This window comes from Colias eurytheme, chromosome 23 (assembly GCF_061535395.1).
Source record: "Colias eurytheme isolate Ceu_HAF_F1 chromosome 23, ilColEury1 Martin Lab GWU primary, whole genome shotgun sequence".
In the NCBI taxonomy this organism is placed as follows: Eukaryota; Metazoa; Arthropoda; class Insecta; order Lepidoptera; family Pieridae; genus Colias; species Colias eurytheme.
In genome coordinates, this window is record NC_143002.1 from 5,041,276 (window position 1) to 5,053,563 (window position 12,288).

The 12,288-nt window shown below is 40.5% G+C and overlaps 1 protein-coding gene across 1 annotated transcript; it reads right to left on the reverse strand.

Moving 5' to 3' along the window:
• Positions 1 to 954: 954 nt before the first annotated feature.
• LOC149898281 (protein BCCIP homolog) lies at positions 955 to 4,407 on the reverse strand. Its single transcript, XM_090115498.1, has 7 exons — positions 4,233 to 4,407; positions 3,912 to 4,038; positions 3,574 to 3,701; positions 2,844 to 2,980; positions 2,276 to 2,412; positions 1,694 to 1,839; positions 955 to 1,122 (listed from the first exon to the last, which is right to left on the reverse strand). The coding sequence occupies exons 1-7, from the start codon at positions 4,347 to 4,349 to the stop codon at positions 1,051 to 1,053; spliced, it is 864 nt and encodes a 287-aa protein (XP_089971624.1). The 5' UTR covers positions 4,350 to 4,407; the 3' UTR covers positions 955 to 1,050.
• Between the last annotated feature and the right edge of the window lie 7,881 nt (positions 4,408 to 12,288).

The window sequence follows — 12,288 nt, forward strand, 5'->3', positions numbered from 1 at the left end:
ATTATAAAATCGATTAGAATCGAGAACTGTTGCATCAAATGAACATCACTAACCACAAAATTGGACAGAAAAATGAGAACAGAAAAATGAGAAGACGCTATTCATTGCTTGTTATCATACGACGCGATCTTTACCGTGCCAAGTAAAAGCCGCAATGTATTCCGAATCATTTCGTATGATTTGGTATCCGTGTTTGTCACGATCGTTTTCCACAGATATTCTTTATTTGATTTTAAAATAAATAGTGCATATTCTGATTAGAAAATTACTTACCGGTGGAAGGAAACATCTCTGCTAACTCGGCCACTCACAGCTGTGGAGTTTCTACAGTTTATAACGGCGCAATTCGGCATTTTACTTTATTCAGCTTCACGTCTTTCCTTGGCGAACTGCAAGCGCGGACTGAGTGTAGGCCAGCGTCAAGTAAGTTTCAATAACATAGTTTGGACACGGGAAGTACATACACTCGCTTAGTCTATCTTGATACATGTCCGTGGTTTGGCACTATTTGGGAACTATTTTTTGAAGTATGAATTATGTTTGAAGCGTATACAGATTCTCCGGACGGAGGTGAGTATGCTGGGCGAAACCTTCGTCCAGCATACTCATCGAACTATGGCTATAACTTCGCAAGTACAAGAACACTATTTTTTTCCTTTGGGCACTATTTAGCACTATTTCAGAACAGTTTTTTGACATTCATGAAATATCAGGATTCCATGGTGAGTATGCTGGACGAAGGGACACTATTTTTCCTAACCGTTACTTTAACATGTTTGTTGCTGCTAAAGTTACGTGGTGCAATCGAGCCTTAGTTTTATAGCATTCAAATCTCGAGTCGGGATTCGATTTTTTTTACTCTTTAAAAATTTCTCATAAACAGTGTGATGTAAAACTAAACTATCAACTTAGTGATATTTCTGAATACACAGGGCAGTTAAATAAAACAAAATGAAAGCTTAATACAAATATTATATTCTTATAAATACGAAAATATATCGATACATATCGTATGGCATAACTTAAGGCAATACATGACTAACAACAAGCTTATACACCTTCCACTTCTTCCTTCATAAGTCTCACGAGTTGGGTGAATTTTTTTCCGTCGAATATAAGTACCTGTAATAAAATAAATCGAATATAAGTCAAAGAAAATTACAGTATGTTAATCATAATTCATAACTCAATTGTGCTGGTTTTGTTGTAAAAACTTTTTTGAATTATACTTGTATGATTAATATCTTAACATTGCCTTAATGTTTGGTAGCAAATTGTGAAAAATAGTACATTTAAAACTTATTTATGCAGATTTTTTTGGTATTTTTGATAAAGTAGTATTTGTAATTTGATACCACATGATACTTTACATTAGTAAGTGAATAGTGTTTTAAATAACGTGTCCGTTGTCTGAAAAAAATCCTAGAAAATCATGGAAATTTAACAAAAATACAACATTTTAATATGTAAATATATAAATCACTACATAGTATAAAACAAAGTCGCCTTCTCTGTCCCTATGTCAATTTGTATACTTAAATCTTTAAAACTTCGCAACGGATTTTGATGCGGTTTTTTTAATAGATAGAGTGATTCAAGAGGAAGGTTTTAGTATATAATTGATTAAGTTTTAGGCAAGGCGGGCGAAGCCGCGGGCGGTAAGCTAGTAATATATAAATTGCAAATAAAGTACCTTTCTGTAAGGTGTCATGGCGCCTCCTTCATAGTCCCATTGAGATAGTTCAGCTTGTTCTGTGACATCTACGTCAAAACTAGCTATAGCTTCGTCCGTTAGTGGCTTTTCCTCTTGATTCGCGAAAAGCACATCTATTTCGTCTTCTGCAATATTATTATCGTAATATATATAAATCTCGTGTCACAATGTTTGTCCTCAATGGACTCCTAAACCACTTAACCAATTATAATAAAATTCGCACACCATGTGCAGTTCGATCCAACTTGAGAGATAGGATAGTTTAAACATGCAGGTACCACGGGCGAAGACGAGGCGGACCACTAGTAGTTTAAATATTGATGCAAGTTAATATTGATGATATTCTAATTATACCTACTACAGGATTTTTTTTATTAAATTTGTAGACTAATGTTTTGTCTCAATTTTTTTTGTATAAATGACATTTTTTTTTATAAATGGCCTAGATTATTTTTACCACTATCATTCATAAACCAAAGTTTTTGATTACTGTCTTTTGTACTTTTTCCATTTTTTCGTACATTTTTGTTATTAATAGACTTTATAAAAACAATAACTTACCAGTAGTTTTGTATGTTTTACATATCCAAATAAGATACTGGAATGTGTAAGGCATGTTTCTCTTAACAGCTTTCTCTATTTCTGCCTGAAGCGAGGAGAACAGGGGCACACTTATTTGGGCTGGAATGTTTAGAATCCTGAAAAAAAGGGTTACAATACATTATTATTATTAGCCTTTGAACAGACTTTAGACATATATGTATTATATATGCTAAGTTTGATCCATTTTTGAGTGTCCGTTTGCCAGTTGGCAATGGCCTCGTCCAATACAATACATAATATTGAGATAATTAATTTATAATCAACATTGGAGGTTAACCTAGACTTTAAAAAGATGTTACAAATTTTTTTTTGTGTAATTTGCAATTTTCCCTAAATTGTAAAGAAAAATCGAAAAAGGGATAAAAATAATAATTGTTAAGTTTGCGTTCAATTGATTAGTAATGTTATTAATACATCCCTAAAAATTGCAATTAAATAAAGTTTCTTACTATGAGACAATCAAATTTTTGTGCTCAAAATTGCTCAAGAATTGTATAAGAACAAATTAGAAAAATATATATTTAACCTTTCATTAATAACAAGCCCCACTTGGCTGCCATCATCAGACAGTATCTTGTTGACTAGTGCTTTGGTCTTCTCGTCAGCGTTTCCATCGGCCAGTGTGGTTAGCAGGGTTCTGATTTGTTTAACGCAGGATTCTTCCTGTTATGAAATAGAGATCAAATATAATAGAATTTATCTTAACTTGAGAAAGTTATGTTAATTTACACGACATTAATAGATTTTGAAGATTTTTGGGTTGTCAGTTTTGTCACCACTTGTTGAAGTGAAACTTCTTTATCGGGGTTGGAAAAAAATTTAGTGTAACATTTTTCCGTTACGCGCCATCTTGTTCTTATCCCTACCACGCGTGATTCGATGTATTTCTGTCAAGTTGCATATAGTAAATTATTGAAGTGAAACTTTTTTTTTTAAAAAAGGTTATAAAGAAGTTTCACTTCTTACGTGTGTACACTAGTACACGACACATTTTTTTTTAGAATAATAATTGTTACAATAATTGTGAACACATACAAAAAATTATCAACCCAAGTGGAGTGAAAGTATTTTATAATGAACTAGGGGTCCACCAGCAGTACATGTTTACGTTTTCTCTATATAAGAATCATCCTCGTACTTCTGCCATTCTAGTTTTCAGCTTACCAACACATTTAGCAATTCATTTTTATAACATAGATTGTTTAAATGAGCAGAAAATTATTTCAATGAAAATAAAGAAAAATATTTAGACTTACCTTTCTTTTTGTGATATTTATGACTGTAGTGACTCCAAACACTCCATCACCAACATCATCATCATCATCATCTTCATCGATACCATCATCTAAGCACTGCTTAACAACACTTCCTACATAGTTTTGTGCTGAAATGTATAAAATTGAATGTAAATTAAAAAGAATCAATGTTTTTTTGATATTTTGAACACTTTTTTCAATAAAGTATTTGTTAATATGTAACAATAAAATTGCTTAGGACTAAAATGGTTTGTTTTAATTTAATGAATAGGTACGGTAATTGTACCCTTTGCATTTAAATCTGGTTTGTCTAGTTTAAATTATACAAATATACTTACATATAATTATTTGAGCAAGTGCTCCCAAGTCAACATTTGATTTCAAGAACAGTTGCCTCAGCAATTGTTTTATTCCATGAAAATCACAGTCCTCTGGATTGCGCCCTTCGAAGTCAGCTTGTAGCTCCTACAAATAACATTTTTTAAGAAAATCATCTATGTATAAAGCAATGTTTTATCACATTCTTTTCTACAACAAATTAAATTTTAAAATATGAGTTTTTTTTCTTAATATTTATAAAGTTAGTTTGCAAATAAAAACGTTAAAGAACTCATATTAATGTGAAATACCATGTGCCTTATAGGTTATGTTACACTTGCCTTCTCTCCGACGTAGTTTCCGTCAGAATCAACATCGGAATCTCTTTCACTGCCAGATTCTTGTTCTTCTTCGCTTTCGCTATCGTGGACTATCTCTTTGTTTCTTTTGTTCGACATTTTCACACGTTTGCACGCCGACACCAACAAAAACAAAACTTGACGGATGACTGCCGATTCCGATTCTGTCGAATTTTTGACTGACAATTGACATAATATGTCAAACGTCAATAACAGATCTACACAGAAATGTTTAGACATAACACAGATTAAATTTACAGTTATTTTCCCTTAGAGTATATAATATACTATCTATAGAGTGCGAACAACCAAGTGGGAACAGTAGGCACAGGTGGGAACAACACGACGTTCCCGCCGCGAGCGTTCGTAGTCGTGGTTGAGTGCTGACGAAGTGCGTTGCTCTGGAATTTTATTCATATTTACGAATAAACATGCTGAAATGTGCAGTGCTATCTTGCAAAAACGATACTAGAAAAATCACAAAATTGAAATCCAGTATCACATTTCATCGGTAAGTCGATTGTTATAATTATTTATATGAAAATAAATCTAGTATCGCGGGGGTGAAGGGAAAGTGGGAGGGGACCCGCGCAGGCTCGCTCGCGCAACCCACGTGATCGTAGTGATGTGACTTGACCAACGCTGTACTCGATAGTTTACTAGAAGAACTATATTTTAACTTATTATTTATTTTACTTTAAAATTAAAACTCTTCTAGAAATGTATTATAAATAATTTTGTGGTGTGTTTGGTATGATACAATTTCTAATATTATGAATGCGAATGTATTATAGTGTAAATGAAAAGTATGTAATGTTACGATATATGGACCGCTAAATTGATTTTGAAGATTTTGGTAGGTATAGAATGGATAAAATTAAATAAAAAATTTGTATATTATTTATTAGTTATTTCATTTAAAATTATTAATTATTTCTCATTTTAAAACATTATTATTATTGTTCTATTTATTATTGAAAAAATAGCACTAAACCCGATATTTTATTTTATTAATTTTAATATTTAAGAAGTGCCTACGTTTTTCTGATATTCCAATTAAACATATTTTTTTAAAGTACTTATAATTAATACAAAAAAATATTCAAATGGAATAAACACTTTTTCACTTCACTTGGTAAACAAATTTAAAATTACATATTTATACTTTATTCATACATTTCTCCTTTAATAACATATTGAACATAAAATTTACATATGATACATATTTATTTACATAACTTATCGATAGCTCATCACGCAATTGATATCTCTCCATCCCTATTTGTCACACACACATCTATATAGTATCTATAGCTCATCTGCCTACGATGTGCACAAAGCAATTTGTGCAATACACGCGCTCTATACTATATCTTTACTCTAAGTATTTTCCATATTTCTCATATAAATTGATTATATTTTTTATTACATAAAATTAACTTTAAAGTAAATCAATGTAGCACTAATAAACAACGTTCCATGACTTTCTTCTTTAAAATAATTTGTTGTTATTTTTCCGTTATCATATATATATAAAGCTACACTACCACTCACTCACTGACATCGCTTTTCTCGGAAACTACGTGGAAAGTTGGGGGGATTTCGACGTGATCGTGTAGAGGTGCTCCGATCGACCAGAGGAAAAATATAGCGATCTCGATCACCTTCGAAAACCGAGTGGACCCCTGGAGGTGCGCAAAAACGGTGATACCTGGAGGGGGGGTGTCTGAACAAAAAATGCTAGGAACTGGTGGCGATTACCAGAGGAGGTGGAAAAATGGGGATTTTCGCAAAAACAAGATGGCCGCCGTACTTTGCCAAAATCGCCGTTTATGAATCCTTACGTCCCAAATTTGGCACACGTGCTCTGTTCGAGCCGGCGAATCGATCGGTGCCCCGTTCGAGTGGCTCCGGGCCCCCGTTTCCGACTTCCATACAACGTAAAATCCAACGGCCCGCGGAAACGGTGCGAGTTGGGTGGGGGGTCCCGGAACTAAAAATGATCACCACCCTGGGACGCTACCAGGGAGCCATAGTGGGTCGCTCGATTTTGGAATTTTTCCATTTTTGGCGCAAACATAAAAACGTAAATTTAGACGAGGTGGCGCAACGGAGAAATACACCAATGATGCATTCGTACTCGCCCAGCTCCCAGGATATCCAGAAAAATACGAAATCTTAAACTTTCTCACAGCCCGCGGAGACGGTCAACGGCCCGCGCAAACGGTAGCAGCTACATCTGGGGTGCTCGAACTAAACTTGGAGTAGACCTCGAGCAATTACCACAGATAGTGAAAAAAATTCAAAATGGCGGAAAAAATGGCCGCCGCCATACAATTTCTAAAACGGCCATTGCTGGGCCGATCGCACTGAAACTTGGCACAGGGGCTTTAATCGAGCCGCACATTAAGGTGGAATACTCATAATTGAGTTTCCACCGCTGGTTTCCGAGTTTCATACAACGCGAAATTCGACGGCTCTCCGAAACGGCACTAGATAGCCGGGGGGGTGTAGAACTAAAAAATGATCAGAAACATGGGGCGCTACCAGGGCAATCGAGAAATTTCAAATTGGACGCAATTTTTTTTTCAAAAATGGCCAATTTTTCAAAGCAAGATGGTGGCGCCGGTTACTTTACGATCGGTCTGAAAATTGACTTCTGTGCTCTAATCGGCCAGATTTACAAAACTGCATACTCAGAATTTCTCTCCGACCCTCGGTTTCCATTTTCCATACATCACGAAATTCAACGGCTCTCTAAACCGGTGGCAGGTAGGTCGGGGTCGCCCAAGTAAAAAATGCTTCAAAACTTGGTCCGCTTCCAGGCATATAAAAATTTTTGGTAAAAAGCGAATTTTTTTTTTTCGAAAATTTTGTATGGAAATTTCCATAGTAGGAAGGGTAATTGAATAGCAACGGTAAAAGACGGCGCCGCGGGCTGCTTGCTGCCCGCGCACCGCGCAACCTCGAAGGTCGACAGCCTCCCGGAGTAGAAAATATTTATTAACTTTTGAACTACCGCACGAGCCAAGCGAGCGAAGCGAGCGAATCACGGCAGCGGCTGGCGTAAATATTCAAATTGGTAGCGAGGAGCGAAGCGACGAGCGAGTTTGATTAACTTTTGAACTACCGCACAAGCCAAGCGAGCGAAGCGAGCCAGTCACGTCAGCGGCCGGCGTAAATATTCAAAGAAGTAGCGAGGAGCGAAGCGACGAGCGAGTTAGGTTAACTTTTAAACTACTGCACTAGCCAAGCGAGCGAAGCGAGCAAGTCACGTCCGCGGCCGGCGTAAATATTCAAAGAAGTAGCGAGGAGCGAAGCGACGAGCCAGTTAGGTTAACTTTTGAACTACCGCACTAGCCAAGCGAGCGAAGCGAGCAAGTCACGTCAGCGGCCGGCGTAAATACTCAAATAGGTAGCGAGGAGCGAAGCGACGAGCCAGTTAGGTTAACTTTTGAACTACCGCACTAGCCAAGCGAGCGAAGCGAGCAAGTCACGTCAGCGGCCGGCGTAAATACTCAAAGAAGTAGCGAGGAGCGAAGCGACGAGCGAGTTAGGTTACTTTTGAACTACCGCACTAGCCAAGCGAGCGAAGCGAGCAAGTCACGTCAGCGGCCGGCGTAAATATTCAAATAGGTAGCGAGGAGCGCAGCGACGAGCGTGTTAAGTAAACTCTTTAACAGTTTATTATGAAAAGTCACTGCCCACTATGAGACACCTCAAAATGATGAAATTCGGGGATCACGTTTCAAGAATTTAACCAATATTTGAATAATAAGTAATTTATAAACAGTTTCGACTGACTGTAGAATCGCTGTTAGCAGATGTATCAAATGGACAGGAAATTCAAATGCATTTTCAAATGACTGAAGATTTCTGCCCTGGGATGAGCCGCGAGCTGCTTGCAGCTCGCGCACCACGCACCCTCAAAGGTAGACAGCCCCCCGGAGTAGAAAATATTTGAATGGGAAATTTATAAGCACTTCCGATTGACTGTGGAATCGCTGTTAGCAGATATTAACAAATTGACGGGGAATTTTTATGCATTTTCAACTGACTGAAGATTTCTGCCCTGGGATGAGCCGCGAGCTGCTTGCAGCTCGCGCACCACGCACCCTCGAAGGTGGGCAGCCTCTCGAAGTGGAAAATACTTGAATGGAGATTTTATAAGCATTACCGACTGACTGTAGAATCGCTGTTAGCAGATGTAATAAATTGACAGGAAATTCGAATGCATTTTCAAATGACTGCCCTATTGCTTCAACCCAGGGGCAAAAGAGGCTCGCGGGCTGCTTGCAGCCCGCGCTGCACGCACCCTCGAAGGTCGACAGCATTTCAGAATAGAAAATATTTGAATTGGGAATTTATAAGCACTTCCGATTGACTGTGGAATCGCTGTTGGCAAATAATAACAAATTGACGGGGGATTTTGATGCATTTTCAAATGACTGCCCTATTGCTTCAACCCAGGGTCAAAAGGGGCTCGCGGGCTGCTTGCAGCCCGCGCACAACGCACCAGCTAGTCATATTATTATAATATATAAAGCTACACTACCACTGACTGACTCACTGACATCGGGTTTCTCGGAAACTACGGGGAAAGTTGGGGTGATTTCGACGTGGACGTGTAGAGGTGCTCCCAGTGACCACCGGAAAAATATTGACATCTCCAACACCCTGGACAAGAGAGTGGACCCCTGGAGGTGCGCAAAAACGGTGACACCTGGAGGGGGGGTGTCGGAACAAAAAATGCTCAGAACTGGTGGCGATTACCAGGGGGGGTGGAAAAATGGGGATTTTCGCGAAAACAAGATGGCCGCCGTACTTTGCCAAAATCGCCGTTTATGAATCCTTACGTCTCAAATTTGGCACACGTGCTCTGTTCGAGCCGGCGAATCGATCGGTGCCCCGTTCGAGTGGCTCCGGGCCCCAGTTTCCGACTTCCATACAACGTAAAATCCAACGGCCCGCGGAAACGGTGCGAGTTGGGTGGAGGGTCCCGGAACTAAAAATGATCACCACCCTGGGACGCTACCAGGGAGCTATAGTGGGTCGCTCGATTTTGGAATTTTTCCATTTTTGGCGCAAACATAAAAACGTAAATTTAGACGAGGTGGCGCAACGGAGAAATACACCAATGATGCATTCGTACTCGCCCAGCTCCCAGGATATCCAGAAAAATACGAAATCTTAAACTTTCCCTCATCTCTCGAAGACGGTCAACGGCCCGCGCAAACGGTAGCAGCTACATCTGGGGTGCTCGAACTGAACTTGTAGTAGACCTCGAGCAATTACCACAGATAGTGAAAAAAATTCAAAATGGCGGAAAAAATGGCCGCCGCCATACAAATGCTAAAACGGCCATCGCTGGTCCGATCACGCTGAAACTTGGCACAGGGGCTTTAATCGAGCCTCACATTACGTTGGCATACTCATCATCGAGTTTCCATCGCTGGTTTCCGAGTTTCATACAACGCGAAATTCGACGGCTCTCCGAAACGGCGCCAGATAGGTGGGGGGTGTAGAACTAAAAAATGATAAGGAAGATGGGGCGCTACCAGGGCAATGGAGAAATTTCAAATTGGACGCAATTTTTTTTTCAAAAATGGCCAATTTTTCAAAGCAAGATGGTAGCGCCGGTTACTTTACGATCGGTCTGAAAATTGACTTCTATGCTCTAATCGGCCAGATTTACAAAACTACATACTCAGCATTTCTTTCCGACCCCCGGTTTCCATTTTCCATACATCACGAAATTCAATGGTTCTCTGAATCGGTGACAGGTAGGTCGGGGTCGCCGAAGTAAAAAATACTTCAAAACTTGGTCCGCTTCCAGGCATATAAATTTTTTTGTTAAAAAGCGAAATTTTTTTTTCGAAAATTTTGTATGGAAATTTTCATAGTAGGAAGGGTAATTGAATAGCAACGGCAAAAGACGGCGCCGCGGGCTGCTTGCTGCCCGCGCACCGCGCAACCTCGAAGGTCGACAGCCTCCCGGAGTAGAAAATATTTATTAACTTTTGAACTACCGCACGAGCCAAGCGAGCGAAGCGAGCGAATCACGGCAGCGGCTGGCGTAAATATTCAAATTGGTAGCGAGGAGCGAAGCGACGAGCGAGTTAGGTTAACTTTTGAACTACCGCACTAGCCAAGCGAGCGAAGCGAGCCAGTCACGTCAGCGGCCGGCGTAAATATTCAAAGAAGTAGCGAGGAGCGAAGCGACGAGCGAGTTAGGTTAACTTTTAAACTACTGCACTAGCCAAGCGAGCAAGTCACGTCCGCGGCCGGCGTAAATATTCAAAGAAGTAGCGAGGAGCGAAGCGACGAGCGAGTTAGGTTAACTTTTGAACTACCGCACTAGCCAAGCGAGCGAAGCGAGCAAGTCACGTCAGCGGCCGGCGTAAATATTCAAAGAAATAGCGAGGAGCGAAGCGACGAGCCAGTTAGGTTAACTTTTGAACTACCGCACTAGCCAAGCGAGCGAAGCGAGCAAGTCACGTCAGCGGCCGGCGTAAATACTCAAAGAAGTAGCGAGGAGCGAAGCGACGAGCGTTTTAAGTAAACTCTTTAACAGTTTATTATGAAAAGTCACTGCCCGCTATCGATTAGACACCTCAAAATGATGAAACAGTTTCGACTGACTGTAGCGATTCTACAGATCGCTATATTAGCAGATGTAACAAATGGACAGGAAATTCAAATGCATTTTCAAATGACTGAAGATTTCTGCCCTGGGATGAGCCGCGAGCTGCTTGCAGCTCGCGCACCACGAACCTCGAAGGTAGACAGCCCCCCGGAATAGAAAATATTTGAATGGGAAATTTATAAGCACTTCCGATTGACTGTAGAATCGCTGTTAGCAGATATTAACAAATTGACGGGGAATTTTTATGCATTTTCAACTGACTGAAGATTTCTGCCCTGGGATGCTTCGCGGGCTGCTTGCAGCCCGCGCACCACGCACCCTCGAAGGTGGACAGTCTCCCGGAATAGAAAATATTATAATGGGGAATTTATAAGCACTTCCGATTGACTGTGGAATCGCAGTTAGCGGATAATAACAAATTGGCTGGGAATTTTAATGCATTTTCAATTGACTGAAGATTTTTGTCCCTGGGATGTACCGCGGGCTGCTTGCAGCCCGCGCACCACGCGCCCTCGAAGGTCGACAGCATTTCAGAATAGAAAATATTTGAATGGGGAATTTATAAGCACTTCCGATTGACTGTGGAATCGCAGTTAGCAGAAAATTACAAATGGACTTGGAATTCTAACACATTTTCTAATGACTGCCCTATTGCTTCAACCCAGGGGCAAAAGGGGCTCGCGGGCTGCTTGCAGCCCGCGCACAACGCACCAGCTAGTCATATATATATAAAGCTACACTACCACTCACTGACTGACTGACATCGGTTTTCTCGGAAACTACGTGGAAAGTGGGGGGGATAACGACGTGATCGTGTAGAGGTGCGCCGAGTGACCAGAGGAAAAATATAGCGATCTCGATCCTCTTCGAAAACCGAGTGGACCCCTGGTGGTGCGCAGAAACGGTGCCACCTGGAGGGGGGGTGTCTGAAGAAAAAATGCTCGGAACTGGTGGCGATTACCAGGGGTGGTAGAAAAATGGGGATTTTCGCGAAAACAAGATGGCCGCCGTACTTTGCCAAAATCGCCGTTTATGAATCCTTACGTCTCAAATTTGGCACACGTGCTCTGTTCGAGCCGGCGAATCGATCGGTGCCCAGTTCGAGTGGCTCCGGGCCCCCGTTTCCGACTTCCATACAACGTAAAATCCAACGGCCCGCGGAAACGGTGCGAGTTGGGTGGAGGGTCCCGGAACTAAAAATGATCACCACCCTGGGACGCTACCAGGGAGCTATAGTGGGTCGCTCGATTTTGGAATTTTTCCATTTTTGGCGCAAACATAAAAACGTAAATTTAGACGAGGTGGCGCAACGGAGAAATACACCAATGATGCATTCGTACTCGCCCAGCTCCCAGGATATCCAGAAAAATACGAAATCTTAAACTTTCCCTC